At 37.7% G+C, this 26908-nt stretch overlaps 1 protein-coding gene across 12 annotated transcripts in view; it reads left to right on the top strand.

Annotated features, from left to right (window-relative positions):
- RAPGEF4 (Rap guanine nucleotide exchange factor 4) overlaps window positions 1-26908 on the top strand; it is a 283342-nt gene that overhangs the window by 84283 nt on the left and 172151 nt on the right. For 3 of the 12 annotated variants that reach the window (XM_072811415.1, XM_072811416.1, XM_072811411.1), the window contains exon 1: window positions 25550-26446. The exons of 7 other annotated variants lie outside the window; for them this stretch is intronic. Coding sequence is in view for 2 of the 5 variants with exons in the window: in XM_072811401.1 (XP_072667502.1) it covers window positions 16717-16781; window positions 17414-17450 (102 nt within the window). In the remaining 3 variants the exon portion in view is untranslated. Of the gene's footprint in view, window positions 1-16716; window positions 16782-17413; window positions 17451-25549; window positions 26447-26908 lie in introns of those variants that run through there. 2 more of the 12 variants (XM_072811401.1, XM_072811400.1) reach the window with 1 other exon arrangement.

Here is a 26908-nt window from a genome sequence, read left to right as displayed (position 1 = left end):
CTGTATGTTTTAACAATGTGTAATTTCAAACTTTGAAAATTTTTCCAGGAAAAAAATTGCTATCTTATAATTATTATTTTGTTTACCTAGTCATGAGTGAGGTGAAGTATCTTTAAAAATATTTCCTGGCAGTTGCGGTGTTGGATTTTTTTGTTTGTTTGTTTTATTTATTTTTATTTTTTTTATTTTTAAAGATTTTATTTATTTATTCATGAGATACACAGAGAGAGGGAGAGAGAGGCAGAGACACAGGCAGAGGGAGAAGCAGGCTCCATGCAGGGAGCCTGATATGGGACTCGATCTCGGGTCTCCAGGGTCACGCCCTGGGCTGAAGGCAGGCACTAAACCACTGAGCCACACAGGCATCCCCTTATTTGTTTGTTTTATAGTTTGTTTTTTGTCTGTGAATGAATGACCAATTTATATCCTTTGTCTGGTAGTCTACTGTGTTGTATCTACAATTTATTAGATTATAACAGCTCTCTGTAAATTAAACAGGCCCTCCTTTTAATGTATGTATTAAAATATCTTCCAAGTTTTGTGTCATATTTTGTGAATAGGCACTTAAAACTAGAGAGACATTTTCTGACTTGCTTTTTGATTTTTTTCCCTCAAGACATTTTGTTGTCAATCACTTCCCTTGGAAATTATTTCAATTTACCCATTTAATGTTTTTATCCTTTCACTATTGGGAAGATGCTACTTCAGGAGGTTGAGTTAGTTGGTTGCGAGGTCTGTTGACTGCGAAATGCAGTTTCTAGTAATGATTCATCCTTATCTGTTTGAGGGAAACTAAAGGGAAGAATGCCTTTTAAAATCAGGGCAGCCCGGGTGGCTCAGCAGTTTAGTGCCACCTTTTGCCCAGGGTGTGATCCTGGGGACCTGGGATCAAGTCCCACATCAGGTGCCCTGCATGGGGCCTGCTTCTCCCTCTGCCTCTCTCTCTCTCGGTGTCTCTCATGAATAAATAAATAAAATCTTTAAAAAATTAAAATAAAAAAATAAAATTATATCAAATGCTGGCCATATCAATGGCTTAGCTATTTCAGTACATGGTACTCATTCTCTTTAGAGATCAGATACTTTTAATGGGACTGTCTTCAGGGTTGGAGCTAAAGAACCCCGGATGCAAGAGATGAAGTAATTCCACTTTCGTGCCTGGATCTGATTATTCCCAGATACCTAATGCACTGCTTGTTAGTGGTTCTAGAAAAATGGGATATAATATGTGTGGAAAATAGTAGAGGCAGCTCCAAAAACCTTGGGGGAGGAGACTGATAGGAATGTCTGTTTGAATGCATATTATGAAGGTAGAGGAAGAGAACTACTCTTCATTAAAAACTTGATTTGGAGATGCAAGCTAAAATGGTGGTAAAAAGTGCCAGTAAACAGTAAAGCAGAGCTAGTGAGCTCCTCTTCCGGAAAAGCTTGGAGACTTTTTTTAATACACAGCAATCCCCTTGGAAATAGATAAGATGTTTACTTGTCAAAAACAAACTGCTTTCAGCCTCTTCGAGAAATGAGGAGCCTGTCAAAAGATTGGTTTTCAGTAAAGGGAAATATTCTTCCTTTAAGCATAAAAATTTGGAGGGACACTTGGGTGGCTCAGTCAGTTAAGCGACCCACTCTTGATTTCAGCTCAGGTCATGATCTCAGGGTTGTGAGATCGAGCCCCGCACCAGGCCCTGCACTGGGCGTGGAGTCTGCTTAAGATAACTCTTTCTCTCTCTTCCTCTGGCCCTTCCCCCCCTTTCTCTTCAAAAATACGTATTTTTGGAAGAAATTTTTATAGATTATTTTATATTTTCCTTCTCCCATTTTGTCTTATGTAAAATACTACATTTTATTTTCCTCTATTATAATGACTGTGTCATCCTGAAAAGTTGATGATCTTATACTGTACTTCAGTTGGCTGGTAGAAGCCCTTAGGGGCTTCTAAGCTGTGCAGTTTTTGCCCTCCCACTAGATGGCACCCCTTTGTAACAGAATTCTATAGTTTTTCTGTTTTCCCCTTTGCTCCAAATTCTTGGCTCTCACTTTTCATAGCAATCCATATTCTTATCTGTAGAAACCCCCTCTTATCGCCTGTCCCTGGTGATTTTTTGCTAGCAAGTGTTGGGAAACAACATAGCTACTCTTTCAGCACAGTATCTAAAGCAAGAGTAAATAGACCTTGAAGAAGTGAGCTCTTCACACTTGTAGCAGTGTCATCTTCCAGCTCTGATGTGTAAAATAAATGTCACATTTGGTTTGGTGGATTGGGTGACTTATTTGCAGCTCTTAATTGTGTTTAGATTCATTAGGAGCTCTGTACAAGGTACCTCTGGATTAGGGATGTATGGCTGAAGGGATTTAAATCTTTATAAGACATTATTTCTAAATTATGTGTCAACCTGTAAACATTATCCTATAGTATGCAAGTTCATTAATACATAGAGGGGGCAATTTCTAGCCTGAACATGCACAGCCTGGCTGTCCTATAGACTTGAGTCAAAATGAGTGTCTGAGTGCCTAGCACATAGGTGTCTGAGTGCCTAGCACATAGGTGTCTAGCACATAGGTGTCTAGCACATAGGTGTCTGAGTGCCTAGCACATAGGTGAACATTAAGTGAAAGAATTTCATTAAGTGATAAAAATTTTATATATGTATATGTAACTTCATATTCATTCAAATATGTTTTACAAATGTAAATCATTAGGCTACATTCTCAATATTTATGATAAACTAGTCTCTTATCCTTATTGATATCCAATTATAAATCATAGAACAAAACTACACACAATTGTATAACAATAATAAACTCTCTTAACAATTATCCATTTCTAATTCAGAAGTCAAATTATTAGTAGCCATGAAAGACTGGAGTCATGAAAGAACTCAGGCTAACCAGTTTTTCAGTCCTCTAAAGTATCCATTTCCAGGTTGGAATATGAGTTTAGGGTGAAAAAAGGATAAGATTGAGTACCACTCTTCCAAACTCTCCCTGACCTTGAATGAAGATGGTGTTTCTGGCAACTCCAGATCTTCTGAATAAAAGTGGGAGGCAAGATAACTCCTGACCTATTTGTAATGAAAATACACTCTCCATGCAGTTAAATATGTCACATCTCAGTGTGGACGCAGGCTTATTTTGAAAAATGTGAATAGATAAATAGCAAACAATCTTGGCAACAAAAAATTTCATAGTAGCTTCCTTTGGTGCCAAAACTTTCTCATGTATAGAAATGTAGTCTTGCATATATATGAGCAAAACACACCCACTTCTGTCTACCTACATTTAGTTCTGCTCTCTGCCAGTGAGTTTCATTTCCAAGAGATTATGCTAGAATAAGTTGAAGAAGGCTTTGGTTTCTGTGCTTTGAGGTTAGATGTTTGGTGCTTTGGAACCACCAGAACTCAGCTGGGTAGGGGATCAGTGGAACAGCCTCTTGGTTGTAGCTCTTGGTGACATGATGTCTCAGATGTGAGACACTAGTGTAAACTCACAGCCCTGATCTTCCTTGCTGTTGGTGTGATTAAACGTGCTCTGTTTGGGTGTTGCCTGGTCGATGAGAATAATACACTGTTTGAGCAAGAATGGTGTTGTCCTGAGGTGTGGCGTCCTTTTGACTTCCTCCCCCAAATGGAGCATTTCCTGCTTTCCAGCTGAATGATGAGTCATGTGAAGAGACTTGAGGATGTGACACAGGAGATGGGTCAGGCCATAATTATTCGAATGGTATGAATGACAAATCTGCGCATATTCCATCCAGGTAAAGCCGGGATATGCAAGAAGGGCTGGAAATAGCTCATGGCCATACGGCAGCATCTCCCAAGGCTAGTTGTTTAGTGCTTTCAACATCCAAAAGTACCACATCAAAGTAGTAATGTTTACCAGCATTCTCATTGCAAATCTGAACACCCTGATGCTTATTTCTATTTCTTATGACTTCTGGTCACTGGAAAGTGTTTTTTGAGTTAATTTAGAGTGAAAGATTTGTGAAGTGTTGGTATACCTGAGCTAGACTTATGTATGTACTCTAATAGCAGCGTGCGTCCAGAAGAACCATCATGCAAGAACACTCCCTGAGGTGTGTAAGGAAGATGGCTCATACTGCCTATTAAAGTATGTTCTTCTAGAACATAAGCATTAGCATTTGTTGTCTTTCAAGAGGTACTTATATATATTATTTTGTTTTACCCTAATTATGACTTAATGAGGTAATAATAGTAAAATTAATGATATGCTTAATGCTTACTGTGTGCTTGTCATTATGCTAAGTAGCCATTTGTCTCATCAAATCCGCCTGACAACCCTGGCCAGTAGGGATTACTGTCCCATTTTATAAGCTAGAAAACTGAGACTTAGATTGAGGAACTTGTCCAAGGTTAAATGGCTAATAAAGTAAAGGAGTTAGGACTTAAACTAGTCTTGTCTGATTTCAAATGTTGTAACTTGTACCATGTTGTTTCTCTCTCCTACTGTCCTAAGATCAAGACTATTAGCCACAAGCCAGCCAGCCAACCAACCAAACAAGCCAATGACCAAATAAGCAAGCAAAACCAAACAAGAACAACAACAACAACAACAAAAACCCAGTTTCAACCTCCTTTAATGGAATATATGTGAGAAAAATGCTTATATTCAATTGGAGAGCAGTAGCCCAAATATAGTGTACTATTCTCACTGACAGTGAGAAGAAAATGGAATCTGTAACATTGAGTTAAATTCAACAAACATAAAGCGCCTACTGTGTTGGCCGTGTTTCTTATGAGACCCTGAGATGAAAAATCAAGAGATGCTTAAGAAGAGAACATCCTCTTAAATAAGAAAGCTACTGTTCTTATTTTATCCCCTCCTGCTATTACATATCATTTCCTACAAGAAATGGCCTGTTGGAGGATATTCCCTCTAGTTTCCTGAGAGCTGAGACATGATTTTTATTCTGTATATGTCACGATGTGAAAGAACATCCTCCTAAAAAATGACTTCGCCATTTCAGTCTAAGCGCACTTAAGAGAGAGAGTCATGTTAATGGCCCACCATACTAAGATGATCATATAGTCCAGCCTCTAAATGTGCTGGGAATCTGGGTGAAGGGTAATCTACCATTTCTCACCTTTGTTTTCCCTGCAACTTGTTTTCTGCTGTGATTGACTTAGAGAAAATGAAGTACAGTGTATTATATGAGCTTTCAGATGTTTGATTTATGACCAAAAGTAAAGAAGAATCCAGAGACAGTTTTGTCTAAGGAACTCTCATGTGGAGTATAAAGTGCATATGTTAAATAAATGTAAGATCTTTCTAAGCATACCAGTGATGAAAAGTTTAACTCCTTTTACCACGTAAGTATAATTTTTATTGTAGGAGCTCTCTTGGTCTAGAGGTGATTCCGGGGGACTTTGTATATACATTTTTGATAAAATTTGAAGATATTGTGCACACCAAACACTTTTGCTGCCCTATACATTTTGTTTATGCATGTGCAAATTTTTTTAAAAAGACTTATTTATTTATTCATGAGAGAGAGGGAGAGAGAGAGAGGCAGAGACATAGGCAGAGGGAGAAGCAGGCTCTTTGCAGGAGCCCAATATGGGACTCGATCCTGGATCCCAGAATCACGATCTGAGCCAAAGGCAGACACTCAGCCACTGAGCCACCCAGGCGTCCCCACATGTACAAATTTATCTAAAGTCCAGAATGGTATGGCACATACACAGTACACCAAACAGTCATGGGAGAGGTCAGGAGTAAGAATTACATGAACCATGTATTGGAGAAAATCAAACTTCATTTACTTGTACCATATGTTGTTCTTTACTACTTATATATTTTTTTCTTAAGAGCCACAAATTATGCCATTTTCCAAATATGGACAATAAATAAGATTGTCTCCTTATCCTTCCCCTTTTCCCCAAATAGAAAACAGCCCCCTCCTAATGTAGATTTTCATGTCCCCAACTCCAAATTATTAGCAACAAACTGAGGATCCCCATTTATACTTCTATTGTTCATGAAAGAAATATATTGTGGAAATAATTATGGTGAGTTAAAAAGAAATTCAGTTTTCTTATAAAGCCAGTCTTTTCCACCGTCTTAAGCCTTAAGAAGAAACTTCCACTTATTCATCCATAGAATATTTACTGAGTAGTTAGTAGGGACACATCATCATTCAAATGACATCCAAAAACTATAATATATGTGCCTTGGGCCCAAGGAGATGACTAATTCAAGAGATATGTCACATACGTATGAAAATTATAATTACTATAAAAATTAAAAGTGCTCAGATTAGGGGGGAAATTGTTCACAGAATGATGAAATGATCTATGTCTTACTTCCCATCCTCATAAGTGCTGAATAACTGTTTTCTTTCTAGTACTTTGTCTTGTGTTTCATCTGTAATTTAAAGCCTAAGTAAAATCTTACTTCCTCCATTGAAAACTTTGAGCATGAGGAGAATTATGGTCAGATTATCCTTGGGTCTAAATTACTCATTATGTGTCTTCCTTTCCATTAAGCATTTGTGTTTGCTTGCTTTTTGGTTGTCATAAACTTTATTCATGTGAGAACTGGTTTAGAGATTCTGAGCACGAATGTAGCTACTTACACATCTTTAAAGAAAGATTTTCCTCTAGAGGAAAAAAGCTATTCTCTTAACTGAGCATGCAATTCTGGAAGGAAAAGGAGCAAGTGTACATCCAGCGGGCAGGACAGATCAGCCAAATCAACCTGGTTCTCCTACACATTCATTCTACCCACTTGGCGGTCACTTGTTCTTTGGTCCTCTGGGCCTTTCTCTTCATTTTTGATACTTTTACTATCACTTTACTTCCTAGCATTATGTGCAGGATTGGGGTGGACTACTCAGTAGTGGTCAAGTCTTAAAGGACTGAGTAGAATGTCCGTAGCCAATGATTGTCACATTGTGGGCACTCAATTTATGTTTACAAAATAAACATTTATAAATACTTAGATGTAGATTTTAACCAAGTTTAATATTATAGTTCTTTTATAGGGAGGAAAATCCAATGGAAAACCACCAAGTGAAGTAGCCCTTTTCTTCCTCTTGAGGCCATTTCTCAGGAAAACTATCTTGAGATGCCTTGGTAGCTCTTTTGCATCCTCCTGTTTTCATAGTTAAGAGGTCTAGAAGCAGCTCCAGAGAACTTAGAAGGATTTCCTAAGGCCATCATGTAAGGCAGTGGCACAGCCAGACCAGCCTTGATATTTCCTCACTGCTGGCCCACCTCCCGTCCCTTTAGCAGAATCTCTGAATAGGAGTTAAAAGCACAGGCGTTAAGGTAAAGCTTTGGATTAACTGTGTTTCCAAAACTATTTTGAGAATCTGATGAGAGTCATAGACCCTCCCTCTCCTTAGATAAATGAAAACATATAAAACTTTGTATATAATTTCAGGCATGAACTTCATGAATCTCATCCAGTGACAACCATCTAAGTAGGCTTCATGATCCCCATTTTAAGAACCCCTGATACAGATGGCATTTGACAGGAAACATTCTATTTCTAAATTCTCCTATACTCTAATTACACTTGAGTAATTACAAGACCATGCAGTGTAGATAGTACCACTTCTCAAAATGCCCATTTAGAATTTAATTATTAACAAGGGAACAATTCCCAAAGCAGACATCCAAATCTACATGTTGGCTGAAAACACACACACACACACACACACACACACACACACACACTCCTAAACATAAACTATTAATTTAAAAAGCATCTACTTTACTCAAATAAAGGCAGTTTAATGACTTGAATTTTTGGATTTCCTATAACTACCTAATTCTCCATTTAAAAATTTTTATTGTCCCTCTCTTTCTGTTATTTTTTTATATTCATCACCTGTCATAATATGTGTCATTTGTTAGGTACCTACTCTGGGGGCTAGAGTATTAGTTATGAAGCAAGTATAGATAGACCATCTGTGATGTGTAAGATATTCTGAGAGATGATGAAAATAGGTTCCTCAGAAGATTACAGGCATGGTCTTTTTTCTCAATAAGATGATGATAGGTCTTAGGTTTTTACTGAATGCTATTCAAACTTCAAGTGAGAGAGACATAGACAAAAATCACTTTTAGGTGAGGTTAACAACATGAAGGAGGTGAGGGATCTGTACTGGGCTTTGGATGTAAATGGGACTTGAGAAGGGCAAAAAGAAGGGGATGGTATTTTAGTGGATTCCAGTAATCTATTGCTACATAACAAACTACCCTAAAATTAGTCACTTAAAACAACCACACTCTTTTTTTTATTATTTAAATTCAATTTAGTTAACATATAGTGTATTATTAGTTTCAGGGGTAGAATTTAGTGGATTTATCAGTTACATAGAACACCCAGTGCTCATTACATCAAGTGCCCTCCTTAATGCGCACCAACCAATTATCCCATCTCCCTGTCCACCTCCCCTCCAGCAACCCTCAGTATGTTTTCTAGAATTAAGAGTCTCTTATGGTTTGCCTCCCTCTCTGTTTTTTATCCTATTTTTTTCCTTCCCTTCCCTTATGTTCATCTGTTTTGTTTCTTAAATTCCACATACGAGTGAGATCATATGGTATTTGTCTTTCTCTGACTGGCTTATTTTACTTTGCATAATACCCTCTCATTCCATCCACATCATTGTAAATGGCAAGATTTCATTCTTTTTGATGGCTGATGCAGAGAAAGGGGAACCCTCTTACACTGTTGGTGGGAATGCAAACTGGTGCAGCCACTGTGGAAAACATGGAGTTTCCTCAAAAAGTTGAAAATAGAACTACGCAGGAACCCTGGGTGGCGCAGCCGTTTAGCGCCTGCCTTTGGCCCAGGGCGCAATCCTGGAGACCCGGGATCGAATCCCACGTCGGGCTCCCGGTGCATGGAGCCTGCTTCTCCCTCTGCCTGTGTCTCTGCCTCTCTCTCTCTCTGTGTGACTATCATAAATAAATAAAAATAAAAATAAAAATAAAAATAAAATAGAACTATGCTAGGACCCAGCAATTGCACTACTAGGCATTTATACAAAAATAGTGATTCAAAGGGCCACATGCACCCCAAGGTTTATAGCAGCAATGTCCACAATAGCCAAAATATGAAGAGAGGCCAGATGCCTATTGGCAGATGAATGGATAAAAAGATGTGATATATAAAACAACCACACTCTTTTGTTTTGCTCACAAATGTGCAATATGGATAGGGCAATGCAGTGGGTAGGAATGGGAGAGAGCAGCTTATCTCTGTTCCACTTGGCATCTTTTGGGGACAACCTAGAGTATAGCTAGGGGCTGAAATCAGCTGAAGGCTCACTGCTGGCAAGTCTATCAGTTGATGGTGGCTGTCAGCTGGGACCAGCTAGAGCTAGTGGCCAGAACACCTACATGTGGCCTTTACACATGGCTGCTTGACTTCCTCCCAACAAGGAGACTGGGTAACAGGAGCCAATGTCCTGAGAGAAACAGGCAGAAGGTCCTTCAGTTTTATGATCTACCTTGTAAGTCATCCATTGCCACTTTGATCATCTTCACAGGTACATTTGGGTTCAAGGAGAGGGAACATGGTCCTAACCTTTAACTCCTTAAAGTCAAATAGTAAGAACATATGGGGTGGGAGATATGGTTGTGGTTCTTCTGCCAAACACAGTCTGGAAAACACACAGGCCATGGAGTTACATCAGTGAGGTTATAGAGGTGGTGAAGTTAAAGGTGCTAGGGAATCAGTTTGGGTGGAGCAGAGATTTTGTGGGTAGGAGCCTGGGAAAACATAGGAATCTAAGCCAAAGAATCTGGACTTGGATTTTTGCCACCAATGAGTCTTTGGAGTTTTTGCTAAAGTTTTTGTGATCATAGTGACAATTAATGAAAATGATATGGCTATAGAATGCTCCATAGTATGAAGGGGAGGTTGAAAGTAGCACAGTAACTGGACATTTATCACCATAGTCTAGATATGCTGTGATAAGGCCATGCCTAGGGTGAGTATAGTCTAGAAAAATGGGACAGGTAAAAGAGATGTTGCCAGGGAATACAGGATGCTAAAAATAATTGGAAAAGAGTAGTAAAGAAAAAGGGATAATGTCACTCTTTAGAGCTAAGTAGAAATATAGACTCTATTCTTTTTTTTTTTTTAAGATTTTATTTATTTGTTCATGAGAGACACAGAGAGAGAGACAGAGACATAGGCAGAGGGAGAAGCAGGCTCTCTGCAGGGAGCCTGGTGTAGGACTCTATCCTAGGACTCCAGGATCACACCCTGAGCTGAAGGCAGACGTTCAACCACTGAGCCACCCAGGCGTCCCTGTAGACTGTATTCTTGAGGACATGAGGATATTTATAATCCCTATCCCATTTGTGAATATTCATATTCATATATTTCATTGCACTCATTTTGATTTTGAATTTGTGGTTGATTTTGAGACCATGGCCCTGAATTCCCATTTATAGAAGAGAAAATTAACTCATTACCCAAATGTCCTGTACTAGAATCTCGTCTCAGAAAGGGCCAATCTGTGAAGGCCTTCTCTGTGACCACCAACTAAATCTTAAAAATCTATGCACATTTAATATTTACAGAAATAGATCTTGTTCGGACACCAGGTGGCTGGCTAGCTTATATCCAACAGCTGCTGGTACTTTTGCCATTAAATTGTTAATTGTTGGGATCCCTGGGTGGCGCAGCGGTTTAGCGCCTGCCTTTGGCCCAGGGCGCGATCCTGGATGGAGCCTGCTTTTCCCTCTGCCTATGTCTCTGCCTCTCTCTCTCTCTCTCTCTCTCTCTGTGTGTGACTATCATAAATAAAAAATAAAAATTAAAAAAAAATTGTTAATTGTTTTAAGGATGGGTTTGTGTAGTATTTGTGTTATTTGCCTTACACATAGAAGAAGCTTGATCTTTGAGGTTGAATGCAATTGATACATATGTAAGGCATAAACCCTTCTTGTACATACAAGTCAGGCTGTATTTTGGTTGGTCAGTACACTGCCCCGTTAAGTCTACATGCTCCATCTTGTCCAGCATTTGGGGAGACTTGGGGCAGGCACAGTCTCCCAAGAGCAGAGGAGCTATAGCCTCACCCTGTCCTCTCTTGAAATCTCATCTCAACATCCTAAACAGAGGTGATGAGACCTGGGGCAGAGGCCGGGGTTCAGTCTCTAATGCCTGTTGGTAGTTTTCCGATGCCACACCGAAGAAAGGCCTGGAAAATAAGGACGTACTTCCATCTCAGGTTTTTCTACTGTGAAGGCAGTCTCTGCTTTTCACGGAGCGAAAATTACTTCTGGACTTCTCACCTCCTCTTATTTGCCTCCTTCCTCTCCTACACCCTGTGGTGAATCAGCTGTATGCTCTCAAGCATGAGATTCAATTACTTTTATTGTTAGGCTTGGCTATGATTGTCTTTAATAGTCAGAAAATTATCCAGCATCTAAAAAGCACAATTAAAAAATTCAGCCACAGTGTGTCCCTGTGAGTTTTGGCTGGCAGCGAAGAAGTAATTCTTCTGAGGAGTTCTTATAGACATTTGGCATTTAGTACTTGCTCTCCAAATTTTATTTCACGAATGGAAGCCTGAGGTGTTTTTTTTTTTCACTCCATTCAATTGCAGACATATTTTAACCAATCTCAAAATGAAAATATCAGTTTAATGTCATCTTTGAGGTAGAAAATATTTTGTAGCTGATAATCCTTACTTTCTATGTACACCACCGATCATATGAATACTACTAAACATGTTCAGACCCTGTTTCGAGCCCTAAATAAATTGGCATCCTTGGGAAACTTACTTAATTCATAAGGAACTTCTCTTCTTATTGGGAAGAAAGAAAGACCATTTTAACCAGCCTTATAGGTAGTCTGATAGGAATACTAGTGCAAATGATACTGGTGAACAAAGTACTCTAAAAATCATTGTGGATGCTAATGGCTTAGGGCATTTGCAGTAGGGATCATGTGGAAGTCATTCTAGGCCAGGCTGGAGCTGCTTTGGATTATATGGGAACAGGGAGTCTTAGAGCTTTATGGACCTAAAGAATTTCTGATGAACAGCCAGTGTTTCATAATATGCCATGGCTAAATCTATGACAGGAGAAATCATTGCCTCCTACACTTTCAGGGAGCAGGAAGCCATGGTAGCAACATTTAATGAATGGCCTGAAAGCTCAGGAACATCCCTGTGTGTTGTTTTGAATGATGCCAACCAGTTTCAAGTGGGCAGGATTAACACGCAAGCCAAGCACAGATTTTTTTAAATTAATATCTGATGTTTGCCAATCAGAGTAAAGGTAATAGAATACAGCAAACAAATTTCTTAGAGCTATGTTGTCACCTGAACTAAGATATCCTGCCATGAGATGGCTAGGGACAGCTGCTGGCCCCTCCGTAGCTACCAGGGATTTGGCAGATGAAAGGGAAATGTGAAATGTGAAAACATTCCTCAGACATGGCCACAACTTTTGGTAAAATGCATAAATATAAAACTGACCATTTTAGCTATTAAAAGTGTATGATTCAGTGGCATTGAGTAAATTCATAATGTTTTGTAACCATTACCACTGTCTCATTTCAGAACTTTTTCATCACCCCATAAGGAAATCATATACCCATTTAGCAGTTACTCCCCATTCCCCACCGCCTTCCAGCCCTGGCAACAACTGAGGAGGTTTTTTTAGGAAGGGCCCAGAGGTTGGGAATTAGGAGGTGGGGGTTATTTTCAACTCTGAGTTCTTGTCTTTGTGTTCTCCAACAATTGTGTTAGCAGTCGCCTCATAGTAGTATGATGGCAAACCTATAATTTATGACTCCCTTTGCAAAACTTTTAAATCAACTGTAGTGAGATGTATTTATATATCATAAAATTCACCATTTCAAGTGTATAATTCAAAGAGAATCTTTACAAGGTGGTACAACTATCACCACAGTCTAGTTTTAGAACAGTTTCATCCTCCTGCTTAGATCCCTCATGGTTGTTTATAGTTAATCATATCCCACCCCATTCCCGGGCAATCACTGATCTACTTTCTCTGTAAATTTCCCTTTCCTGGACATTTCTTATCAATGTCAATCATGTGATATGTGGTCTCCATTTCTGGCTCCTTTCACTGAATATCATGTTTCTGAAATCCATCCATGGTGCAGTATATGTCAGTTCTTTTTTTTTTTTTTTTCCATTGCAGTATTCCATTGATTATATGTACCACATTTTATCTACCCATTCACTTGCAAACATTTTATGGATCCAGCATACTTCCTTTGCACAATTCTGCTACTCTGTGCAAACATTTTAGAGGAGGTTTCTTGTCTGCAAATTCTACAGGGTTATATTGTTGAATGTCCTCTAATGTGTTCACTCACTTAGGTTCTGTCCAGCAAAAGTCCCTGGGGGCAGATCCAAATTCTTAGATCATTCATTTATTCAGCAAATATATGTTGAGACCTCACAGCATCCCATGCTCTGTGTTAGACATAAGGGTATGTTCCAGCACTCTTGGAATTTCTGCTCTAAGTCAAGAGACAAAGCTCTTGCCACACCATCCACAGCCCCTCTTCTGGTGGGTCAAAGGAGTAGGTACATTCTATTGGGACCAATGTTTGGTCACAGGGAGCTTTCTCTGTTTCCTCCCTTGAACTTCTCACTCCTCAAATACATCGGAGCATCCTCTATGGTGCTTCCATTTCATTCTGACTTTCCAGCACATTTTGTTTGATGTGTCTTCTATCTCTGGAACATAAACAACCTGAGGATAGAATGGGGGTCTCTGTATATGCCTTGTGCGTATAAATGAATGATGACTGAATGACTCTTACTGATGAATGCATGAAGGAATGAAGGAGCAAATAGAAGAATTAGGGACACACTGGCCTCTTCAGATCTCCTGACTTCTAGACATACTTACTCCCTCTCTAGTTAGAATCAGCAGTTCATGGTTGCTTCTCCAGAGTGAAGGCATGAGTGCATAAGAGAAAGTACAATAATCTGAAATTCTCTCCACTCTTTAGCATACAGGCTTGACATAAACTTCTAATCACTGTCATTGATACTTTAATAGTATCCCGAGCATCATTCTCCAGGCAGATTATTTAGGGAAACAATATGAAAATGGTCTTGCACGGCAGGGTGACTGGGCCCAGATGCCAAAGGTAGTGACTTAGAATGGCTTCTCCAGCCTGTCTTCAGGCCCCTCCCTGCTCTGTTCTGCCACCACCCGGCTCACGCTCTTAGCTTCCGCCTTGACTCCTGCCCTGGGTCATCCTGCCTGACCAGAAAGCCAAGAGCGAAGGGGACAGGACACTCCTGTGTATTCCTGTGGGACACTGGGCTGAAGGTGGAAGAGGGAAGATCCAGGAGCTGCACCAGGCAACGTGTTTCATGTGGAGAAGAAAACAGGTGGTTCTGAGAGGGTTATACTGCTTGCCAGTTCTGGTGGCTGGGTCTGATCAGAGTCCTATTAAAATTACTGGGATAACACATTAAAAAGGGAAGAGACATGGAAATGCCTAGTCTTGGAGATTACTTAAGGTTACTTGAAGCTTTCAAAATAGACTATACTTATTTTTAAGATTGTGTTATTTTGTAGAACAAATACATTATCTACTGTTACTACTTTAATAGGACTGTGTTTTAGCCTTATCCATTTCGGGATAACTATGGAGATGTTCCTTTATTTCCATGGTCATTGGTTTGGTCCATCATACAAATGTACTTCATGGCTGGAGGCTATCAAACTACTGGTGAGGGTCTGCTGTGAGCTACCATGTCCCTCCACCTATTACAGAAGGACTCTTTATCCCTGGATGGATCATAGCCTGCTGGGTCCCATTTTTTTATTGGCAAGGAAAGATTGAGATACTGATTGGAGAGAAATTACCTTGGGTTTAGGTTGATTCTATTTTTGCTTAGCATCTCTACCTTCTAAAATGTGCTCATGCTCGAGGCACCTCAAATACATTTTGTCAATTCTAAATTCATATACAGAGATACTTCTCTCTGAGCCAGCTCCAATGAAAATGTAGTGACACCTGGTACTAATCTTGTGAATCAAAAGTCAGAGTGTACATTCTTTTTTTTTTTTTTTTTTTTTTTTACCTTCTTGACACTTTGCTTTTAATTCACACTGGATCCTTTCTGTTCAGTTAGTAATTTCATTTTAAGTATAGAAATCAAGTTTAATTAAAGCTTTCTTGCCATTTAAAATAATAATTTGTTTATTTAGCATTCTTAATTACCTTGAGTAAATTGCCTATAGAGGCTCACCTAATTCATTTGTTTGTTCAAATTATTACTGTCATTTGCATATTTTGAAAGACACCACTTTAATGAAACACTGGGGTGAAGTCAGGGCAGATGATACTTTCTGTGGCAAATGCTAAGGCAGTGGTCTTTCTGCTCTAGTCTGTTTGTTCAGCTGGAAGGTTTGTATCATCCTACTGAGTTTTCACAAAAGATCAAGGTTTTAAAAAGCTTCAGTATTGGAAAATCATTAATGATGAAATGTCTGGGGTCGGGGGTGGCGATATAATAAATGTGAGCAGCATTCAAGTCCAGCCAGGAACTGCCACTTATGCATCCCCCTTTTGCTTCCTATAATGAATGCAAGGATGCCTCTCCTTAACCCCAAGGTATGTTCTTGCAGACTTGAGAGTATATATAACATCTCTTAAGATAATTTGTTGAAAGGGTTTCTGTTGACGGTGAAAAAAATGTGATGTCGAATAAAGGCAACAATTTTATTCTGAGATTATTATAACCATTTATCAGCATTAATAAACAACCACCTATAGAAGAGGAGTTTTGAAAACTTCTGATAAATAGATAAGGATGATTTTTTTATTTGCTTATCAATTACATTAAGTTTTAATTAAGTATGAGTCTTCGCTTATAACCTTTGGAGTGCTATTTTGACTATTCTTTGGGAGCTTTACTTTTTTTTAGCATGGAGGAATGAGAGATTTCTTCATAGTTCTGGACAAGTTTGCAGCATAATCTGATTGAATCAGTTTCTGATTTATAGATTTTAAGTAAATCCCAAGCCTCCTAAACTTTAGAAAGTGATTCATAGTTCCCACTGTTAAAAAAAACAACAACAACAAAACAATTTGATAGAGTATAATACAACACATTGCATTAATTTAAGTATCTCCAGGTTTCCTATTGCCTATAACCAAAATGTGGAAAACATTCTAACAAGAGCCTTTCATTAGTGTTAGTTATATACTAAAAGCATCTCTGAATGATGTGGCCAGAAGGCATATCTCAAATAGGAAACATTCTCTCTTTTGTACTAATGGATTATTTGTAGAGAAAGCGCATATGCATCTTATGGAACACTAGTAATGAAAGTAAATGAATAACAGAGCCAGTTTTTGATGTTTGCACTCCAATTCAAAGGTCTATGATAAAGGCAGGAAGATTGCTCTTTCTGAGCCTGGTTGAGCCTGCATCCTTCTTTTCTCTCTTTGTTCATGAAGGCACAGCCCCTGGTCTGGCATTAATAAGACATGCACTTTTAGACCCACCCTCTGTTGTAACAGAAAGGATGCTATCCTGATGCTCAAGAGTCCTGCTGTGGTGACTTAGTAACCCTATGACCTTGGGCAAGTTACTTCCCTGGACTTGTTTCCTCACACAGAAAGTGGATGCCTGTAGATGAATTAGACATTTTTTTAAGGTCATTCTAATTAAAATTCTGTGTTTTCAGTGGTAATGGATTATCTCTGATCCATATTCCTACCCAGGTCTCCTTGCATCCAGGTATGGGAGGTGGGGAAGCCAATTCCTGGAATCCAGGTGGAGTGAGAAGGTATGAATTAGAATGAAGCGAGGTTGGCTCATAGGGGCCTCAAGCCCACTGCCTTATCATGCTCTCCATTCTGATGAGCCCACCTGTACCCACATACTGACCCTTTGACCTCACCTGGGTTTGTAACTCTCCTCATTCCCCATATGGGTTAGAGGGAGATGGGGATGCTAGGAAGGATCTTAGAGATACAAATATCTGGAATATGCTCTTGATGTCTAAAATAAAACTCTACCTCTGTTTAAAGAACACAAAAGAAGAGTTCTTTTCCTCTTGTTTGACATAGAAAACAAAAGGACTCTAAACATTGTGACTTGTAAAAGTTGGTGTGTTTTTTGCATTAGTAAAGGATTTTATTGTATTTTTTAAGTTGCAAAGTAAAAATATCAATAATACTATTAAAAATCCAAACCATATACAAAAGATATGAGGTAAAGAGAAATGAAAGTCCTTTCTACTTCCACTATGGAGGGCTATTCACTATTAACACTTCTATTTGGATATTTCCCAGACATTCTCCTATGCACATATTAATGCATTTAACATATATGCCTATCATTTTGCCTTAAAAATGGAATTATACTGTAAATACAATTATGCCAACTACTTTTTTTGTACTTAAATGTCTTTCGTAGATATTCTGCTGCGAGAATACTTATAGATCACAACAAGGTATGTGTTCATTAAAAACAGCTGGACTTGTTTGTATAATTATGTAGACATAATAAATCACATATAAAAGCAGTAACTCTGTAGGCAGTGTCAAACTATAACATACTTCATCTTTCTATTTCAGGGATGTTAGTGAGACTTAGCCATTCCCTAGGCAGTGTGGTGTTACTTGCCCTGAACTTCTTCATAACCTGGTTCCCAGAATGAAGATAACCTTAAAGTAGCTCTCTATTAGCTATTCTGATAAATAAATAAATATATACTCAGTGTCAATAAGCTAATATGTAACACTTCCAGATTTTATATTTAGATATATGCATTTTTAAATTTTGCTTAATGCTTACGCAGTGCTCATCATGTGTCAGGCACAATTCTAAACACATTTCAAATTTAAACTCATTTGATTCTTATAACGACTGTATGAAATAGGTACCATTATCCCATTTTAGTGTCTTTGTGATTTTTCTATCTAAACAATTATGTTATCTGCAGAAAATGGGAGTCTTATTTCTTTCTCTCTAACCTTTATGCCTGTTATTGGTCTTTCCTGCTTTGTTGTACCGGTTAGGACCTCCAGCACCAGGTGAATAGAATTGGTGAGAGTAGACATCCTTTTCTTGTTACTGGTCTTGGAGAAAAGCATTCAATATAGCACCATTAAATAAGATTATAACAGCAGATTGAGGAAATAACCCTTCCCATTTTTTAATTTTCTGAGAGTTTTGATCATGAATTGGTATTGAATTTTGTCAGATGCTTTTCTGAGCATATTGAAATTCTATATGGTTTTTCTCTTTTATTCTGGTAATACATCTATTATAATAATTGATTTTTAAATGTTAAAACTGAGCTACATTCCTAAGATAAACCCTCCTTGGTCATGATGTAAAACAGGATGATTATCTTAAAAAAAAAAAAGATTTTATTTATTTGACACAGAGAGAGAAAGCACAAACAGGGGGAGTGGCAGGGAGAGGGAGCCTGAAGGAGGACTTGATCCCAGGACCCTAGGATCATAACCTGAGATGAAGGCAAATGCTTAACTGACTGAGCCACCCAGGCGCCCCAGAATGATTATCTTTGTATATTATGAGATTTTATTTGGTAATATTTGTTAAGGAATTTTTCTATCTATATTCACAGATACTGAGCTGTAATTTCCTTTTCTCATAGTATCTTTGTCAGATTTGGTGTCAGAATTATGCTGGCCTCATAAAATGGGTTGAGGAAGCTTCCATCATGCTCCATTTTTTGAAAAAAAGTTTACATAAGATTAATATTATATTTTCCTTAAATGTTTGAAATGATTTGTCTTGGAGTTTTTTTATGGGGAGGATTTTGATAATGCATTCAGTTATTTTAAGAGAGATTGAGCTATTAAAACTTATAAATAATAGTGAAAGGGAATAGAAGGGAAGGGAGAAGAAATGGGTAGGAAATATCAGAAAGGGAGACAGAACATAAAGACTCCTAACTCTGGGAAATGAACTAGAGGTGGTGGAAGGGGAGGAGGGCGGGGAGTGGGGGTGAATGGGTGACGGGCACTGAGGGGGGCACTTGACGGGATGAGCACTGGGTGTTATTCTGTATGTTGGCAAATTGAACACCAATAAAAAATAAATTTATTAAAAAATATTGTTGACAACAATAACAATAAAGTCTTAGTTCTATACTGAAAAAAATAAAATAAAATAAAAACTTATAATTTTATCTTGTGTTGATTTTTGTAAATTCTGTTTTTCAAGAAATTTGTCCATTTTGTGACACCTGGTGGCTCAGCGGTTGAGCATCCACCTTTGGCTCAGGCCGTGATCCCAGGGTCCTGGGAGTGAGTCCCACATGGGGCTCCCTGCAAGAGGAGGCTGCTTCTCCCTCTGCCTATGCCTCTGCCTCTCTCTCTCTGTCTCTCATGAAATAAATAAAATCTTTAAAAAAAAATGTTTTTCCATTTTATCTAAGTTTCCAGGTTTGTTGACACAAAGTTGTTTATTAGAGTTATTTATTATCCCCTTCAATATATTCAGATTTCTAAAGATTTCTTTTTCGTTCTTGATACTGGTAATTTTTATTCATTCATTTTAATTTTTCTTGATCAGTCTATCTAGGAATTTGTGAAATTTGTTGATCTTGTAAAGAACGAACTTTTGGTTTTCTTTTTTTCCCTCTATTGTTTCTGTTTTCTTTTTCATTGATCTATGTTCTTTTTTAAAAGGTTTTATTTATTTATTCATGAGAGACACACAGAGAAAGGCAGAAACATAGGCGGAGGGAGAAGCAGGCTCCCTCTGGGGAGCCTGATGCAGGACTTGATCCTGGGACCCCAGGATCACGACCTGAGCCAAAGGCAGCTGCTCAACCACTGAGCCAGCCAGGTGTCCCAAAGCTATGCTCTTTTTAAAGAATCATTATTTCCTTCCATTTCCTTCGGATTTAATTTGCTCTTTTGTCTATCTTCTCAGGTAGAAGGAAGCTTGAGTCACTGCTTTTATACCTTTATCCTTTTCTACTATAAACATTTATATCTATAAATTTCCTTCTAATTACTTGACTATGGCACACAAATTTTCATATATTGCATTTTCATTACTCTTTACTTTGAAGTACTTTCCCTTGATTTCTCCTTTGGTTCACAAGTTTTTTAGAAGTGTGTTCTCAATTTCCAAGTATTTGGGGTTTTCTAGTTATTAATTGTTACTATTTTTAGTTTAATTGAATTATGGTCAGAAAACATTTCATAAAATTTCAGTCATTTGTAATTTATTGAGACTGTTTATAGCACACTAAATTGTCTGTATTGGTGAATGTACCATGTACACTTGAAAAGATTGTGTGTTCTGCAGTTGTTGGGTGCAGTGTTCTATAAATGTCAATTAGGTTAGTATGGTTGATAGTAATATTCAGGTCTTCAATGTTCTCACTGGTTATTTTTGTTTTATTCTATTGGTTACTGAGCAAACAGTCTTAAAAATCTCCAGCTATGATTTTGGATTTGTCTATTCAGTAATTCTGTCAATTTTGTTTCAAAATGTTGTATTATTAGATGCATATCCATTTATTATTTTTTACTTCTTTCAGGTGAATTGCCCTTTTATCATTATTAAGTGTCTCTCTTTATGTCTAGTAATACTCTTTGCCTTAAAATCTAGTTCATATAATATTCATATGGTCATTCCAGCTTTCTTATGCTTTCTCTTTTTCCATGCTTTTATTTTCATACTATTTGTTCCATTTATTTAAGGCATATAGAGAACACAAAGTTGAGTTTTAATTTTTTATGCATTCTGGCAATTTCCATTTTTAATTGGAATGTTTAGTCTGTTTACATTTAATATAATTATTTATAAGTTTGGATTTAATTTACCAGATTGCTCTTTCTTTCCCCTTCATCCCATCTACTGCTTTGTTCCTCTCTCTTCCTTTCCTGCCTTATTTTGGATTAATTGAATATTTTTTAGAACTCTGCATTAGTTTGGTCCTTCAGGAAGCAGGTACCAAGATGAAGTTATAAGTGCAAGATAAAGAGGAGAGAGAGCAGGCATCTGACATCTGTGAAAGGAGGGAGCAAGAAAAGAGGAAAGGTTTTTTAAAAAGCCTTCCAACTGCACTATGATTTTGGGAAAGTCTCTGCAAGCCTGATGGAAGATTTTAGTCAAAGATTGCTGATAGTTGAGTGTTGCAATGGGCAAAATCAGCCAAGTGCACATATCCCTGTTGTGTTTACTCATCGGCTAATTGTGAAGAATATAGCTTTGATTCACTCACAGTGGATCCCAAAGGTACTGCCTTTGGATGTTGTCAGCTAGCTAACTGCACTCCTCACAGCTGATTGGCAAGTTTCTTCTAGAAGAGAGATCCAAGTGAGGCACCTTCATGGCTGCCATAAATTCTGTTTTCATTTTTCTATTGGCTTTTTAATTGGCTCTCTTTGCATTAGTTTTTAGTGGTTGCTGTAGAGATTACCATACATATTTTTAGCTTTTCACATTCTACTTAGAGGTTATATTGTACTGCTTCATGTCAAGCATTGGAACATTGCGACAGCATAGTTTCATTTACCGGCCGGCCTGTCCATCCTTTGCGCTGTTGTTGTCATGTATTTATGTTACGTCTATTTAAGTTATAAGCTCTACAATATAGTGTTGTAATTAAAAAATAATAATTGTATTTTAAAGAGTTTCAAAGGAGTGTGTGTGTTTCATACTTACTCACATGTTTACCATTTACCATTTTCAGTGATCTTCGTTCCTTTCTGTAGACACAAATAACCATTTGTGGAATTTATTTTTGTCCCATAGAATTTTCTTCAACCTTTCAAGTAGTGTAGATCTGCTGGCAATTAACTCTTTTGGGTTTTGTTTCTCTGAAAATGTCTTCATTTAGCATTCATTGCCTAAGAATATGTTTGCCAGATATAGAATTCTAGCTTGACCGTTATTGCTTCTTTTGGCATTATAAAGATGTCATTCTTCTGTGGCCTAGCCTACATTACTTTTGATGAAAAATTAGTATAGTTTTATCCTGTATATAATATGCCACTTTCCCCTGGTTGCTTTTAAGATTTTCTCTTTGTCTTTGAATTTTAGCTGTCTGAATATGTGCCCTGGCATGGATTTATATTTTGTTTTGTTTTTATTTATCCTGTTTGGGGTTTGCAGAGATTTAAAATTTTTTAAATTTATATCTCTGTTTTTACCAAATTTTGGCAAATTTGGATTATTATTTTTTCAATTTTTTTTCTTGCTCATTCTCTCTTCATTTATTGGTCTACGATTTCAATTACACATGTGTTAGATATACTATTATATCCCACTGGACCCTGAGGCTTTGTTCATTCTTAAAGTTCTTTTCTCTCTTATGCAAATTGGATAATTTATATTGTTCTATCTAAAAGTTCACCAATAGCTTTTTATTATTATTTTCTAATCTACCATTACATCCAGTGAATTTTCTTTTTAGATTTTTTGTTTAGCTTTAGAATTTCCAATTGGCTCTTTTTTAAAATAATTTCTCCTTCTCTGCTGAAATTGCTTTTATATCCTTTAGCATAGTTATAATAATTGCTTTAAAAATCTGTGTCTGCTGAATCCAGTATCTGCATCATGTCAAAGTGGGTCTCTATGGATTATCTTTTCATTCATTCATTCATTCATTCATTCATTCATTTATTTATTTATTTATTTATTTATTTATTTATTTATTTATTTATGATAGTCACACAGAGAGAGAGAGAGAGGCAGAGACACAGGCAGAGGGAGAAGCAGGCTCCATGCACGGGGAGCCCCACGTGGGATTCGATCCCGGGTCTCCAGGATCGCGCCCTGGGCCAAAGGCAGGCGCCAAACTGCTGCGCCACCCAAAGATCCCGGATTATCTTTTCTTTTGAGGGTCAGTTTTCCTGTTTCTTTGCATATCTAGTAATTTTGGAATGTACTTTGGATATTGTGAGTGGCTTGTTATAGAGATTCCAAATTGATTTCTGTTTTAGTAGGCAGTTAATTTAACAGAAGTCAAATTCCAACTTTGTCTTCCCTGTGATGGACAGTAGTAGAAATCTGTTTAGTTCTTGTCATCTTAGCTGGACTAGTCGAAGTCTTCTCTATATATGTATAGTATTGGGAGCAGTCAGTGATTTGCTCAGATTATATGTACTGAATCTGAGGCTTCCTCTCTGTGGCTATCTTCTTTCTGGGGTTTCCTCCCAAAATTTATAGCTGTTGTCATCTCTAATTTCTCAGCTAGTAAGATGGCAGAGATCTAGCCACCATGTGGAACTGACTGATTGGGTCTCCTCTTAGATAAGAAGCTATAAAACATGACTAATTTATCAAGAGCTGTTCTTCCAAGTGGTCCTCTCTGTCCATCCCCCACCACCACCCCGTTAGCTCTTGCCTGCTCTTGGCCACTCTCTAGGGTCTTCACTTAGCTATTGTTTTAAATATTTTATCCAGAGTTCATGATTATTATCTGTGAGAAGGTTGGTCTAATATGAATCACTTTTATGACCAAAAGCAGAAGTCTTGGGACGTCTGGGTGGTTCAGTGATTGAGCGTCCACCTTTGGCTCAGGGTGCGATCCTGCTCCCAGGATCGAATCCCCCATTGGGCTCCCTGCGAGGAGCCTGCTTCTCCCTCTTCCTGTGTCTCTGCCTCTCTCTGTGTGTCTCTCATGAATAAGTAAATAAAATCTTAGGAAGAGCAAAAGCAGAAGTCTATTATCCCACTTTATGGATGAGTTTGGAAGACACATTACACTAAGTTAGAGTATCATACCCAAGGTTATATAGTTAGTAAGTGATAGGACTGTGATTTGAATACAGGCAGTTTGGTTCCAGAGTCTTAGGATTTCTTGCAAGGGTAGACTTTAATGGTAGGGATTTTCAGGACAATGGCAGGAAGTATAGGAAATACTCTTGGACTTGTGGGGCCTTAATGATGTTAATTCCTCATGTACTAGGCCATTCTCAAGATCTCATTACTCACTGGATACTTCTCATGTCTTTGAGTATTTACATTATTTTATGTACAAGTTTACATGTTATATTAAAGGATTATGTTGTTCTTGGTTGATTGCAAAGTAGATCTTTAGTTATGAGAAATCTCTTATTTTCAGAGTCTTGTGATATGCTCCTTGGGCCATCTTACTTAGAAACTGGTGAAGTTTATCATGTGGTTCTTTTAGTGATTAAAATAAAGAGAATTTTTGGAGGAAAGTATATCAACAGTAATATAATGAATGTATGGAAATTATTTATTGAAACTCAGGACCACAATTATGAGGTAGTTGGCCTTTAAAAATGTAAATACTATATGTTGGCAAATCAAATTCCAATAAAAGAATATACAAAAAAATGTAAATCTAAGATTAATTTAGCTGATGCAAACCATAGACCTTGGAAGCATAACAGTAGGACCAAGCTTGAGTATAATTGTTTTAGAGTTTCTGCTCCTTCCTGATTGTTTGCCTTTTCCTCCTCTGGCCTAAGTCAGTTTCAGTTAGCATTCATGAAATGATTCATTTCATCTTATTTCCCTAACCCTTGATTTTATCTTCACTTTGCACTTTTGAGTCTGGCTTGCTTCGTGTTGATTTCACTGCAGTTTGTAAACTGATTTGTGGTGAAATCTTATTCATGAATGTTCCTTTCAAATGAAAGGAAAAGGCCTATGTATTTGCTTTTGAAATTCTCTCCCATCCCACACCAGTGCTCGGATACCATACTCAAGCTGACTGGCCAGTAAAGAGCAGAGGTTCAATACTTGATTGATTGATGGTTCTGAGTCCCAGCCAGTCAGTTCTGGGAAGGTGGGCTTATCTTCTGAGTTTAATAAAAGTAAGTCCTTGAAGGCCATGATAAAGATTTTGGCTTTTATCCTAAGAATAACCGGAAGCGATGCACAGTTTTAAGCAGTGGAATGACAGGCCCAGATTTAAATTTTTAAAGTAATTACTCTGGATGTTTGTGGAGCAGTTCAGTATAACCGAGTTCTAGAGTGTAGAAATTAATATAAGTGATTAAAGTTTCACCCAGGGATATAATTTAGAGGAACTGATACCCCAGATAGTCTTCAAGCAGAACTCCCAAGTTTATTTTTCTCAACCGCAATTTTGAAGAATGTTGAGTAGCAGAAAGTTAGAGATTGATTTTTTTTCTTTTTTGGACCAAGGGCCTGAAATGTATTTTGCATTTCTGAAAAGAGACATTTTATTTTTATAATGAAAAATTAAAGCAATGCAAATATCAAGGAATTAGGGAATTGAATATCAAAAAGCTACTAAAAATGGCAAGTCTATATTTTATGCCTTTGTGGAAATGGGTGTTATAATTTATTAACTTTAAAAAGCGAAATTAAAGATGTAACATACGTGTTTATAATTATGAAAACAACCATGTTTTCTTGTAACAAAAACACAAAAATAAAGATGAAACTTGTTATACATTATTATCCACCAAATTCTGTTGCTTAACAGCTGTGAAAAAGTTATGCCGCTTAAAATGAGAAAACAAACCTAATATTATTTCAGGAAGCATTAAAATCTGGGCTAAAAGCGTTGAGATGCTAAGAGAGCAAAATTTTCGAAATTAAAAACTTTCATATGAAAATGTACTCTGACGTGTTTCTTCTTCCCAAACATTTGTGGAGATTGAGAAAATTCTAAATGTGTCTTAAAGCAAGGAATTGAAAACTCCTGAATTAAATAGTCTTTGGCTCCTGCTTCAGCTGCTATTTATTGACAAGTTATAACAAGGTTAATGATGATTGTATGTAACTTGCTAAATTATAGCACTCATACTCCTCCTTAAAATTAACATTAAATGATACATATGTAAAACAAACATGGGTGGAAAAAGAAAGAGATTTCTCAGAAAAAAAAAGTCAGCAAAAGGTGTACTGTACCACAGGCAATAAAGTGGGGTATCAAGTTATTCTGTTTTTTTTGTAAACAGTGTCAATTCTGTATTCTGGGCTAAAAAAACTGGAAAATGACAGCTCTCCCTCATATTTCCTGAGGTCATTTGTACCATTTGAAAGATAAATCATAAATAGACCTTTGAACTAAGACAGTCTCCCTGGACCTATCCTTTTGCGACTGACTTCTAGTCTCAATGGGATATTGAAGGGGAGGCTCAATAGAATAAACAGTGGAATCCTTGTCCGGGAATGACTGCCTGGCAATTGTTTCATGGAAAACAGGGAGGGGTGGGGGACAACAACCCTGCTCTGTTCACTGGCTCTTTAATTTAGATTACCAATGATAAAGCCGGGGCTACGGCTAAAGAAAGGTAGGATGCATACGCAGAAACATTAGTGCTAATATGCAGCAGAAAGACAAGATAAATCAGCCCAGCTCTCATACATCACTGAGGGAGAAGCCGATTGCAACTTGACCATGTGCCTGAGTAGTCCCATCAGTGAGAAGAACAGAACATGGATTAAAAAAAACTAGAATGTACCCTTAGGGCTCCTGCCGTGCTGGACCTGGGAGAAGTGTCTGGTGTAAGTTTCAGCTTGTTTTATCCACGTATTTACCAGTGTGTTCCCACGCAGGGAGCTTGTTTCTCTTTCTGTGTATTCATGAAAGCTTCAAGCATGTTTATTTACAGTCGTAGACTTCATTTTGTACGGATGTAATATCAACCTAATAAAGTTCTTAACAGAAGGACAGTTTAGCCCAGTGTTTATCCAGGAGAAAGAAAAACATGAAAAAGTGATGGTTATCCTTACTGTCTATAGGAAGGAAGCCTGTGGGTGAGTTTTGTTTTGTTTTGTTTTGTTTTTTGTTTTGTGGGGAGATGAAGGTTAGAGAGGTGGATTTTAAAGTAAAAGCTCAGTTCTTTTGCCATTCACCTAAAAAAAAAAAAAAAAAAAAATGTATTGGTTACCCAGCATTTCGTTCCTCCTGTGGTCTTTTGTTTTGAAAAACTGTGTTTGAATATGTAAGCCAGACTGCTCGGAACG

This window comes from Canis lupus, chromosome 34, assembly GCF_048164855.1.
Source record: "Canis lupus baileyi chromosome 34, mCanLup2.hap1, whole genome shotgun sequence".
Taxonomy (NCBI): Eukaryota; Metazoa; Chordata; class Mammalia; order Carnivora; family Canidae; genus Canis; species Canis lupus.
Note: the sequence above shows the minus strand (reverse complement) of the source record. Positions and strands in the feature narration are given on the sequence as shown.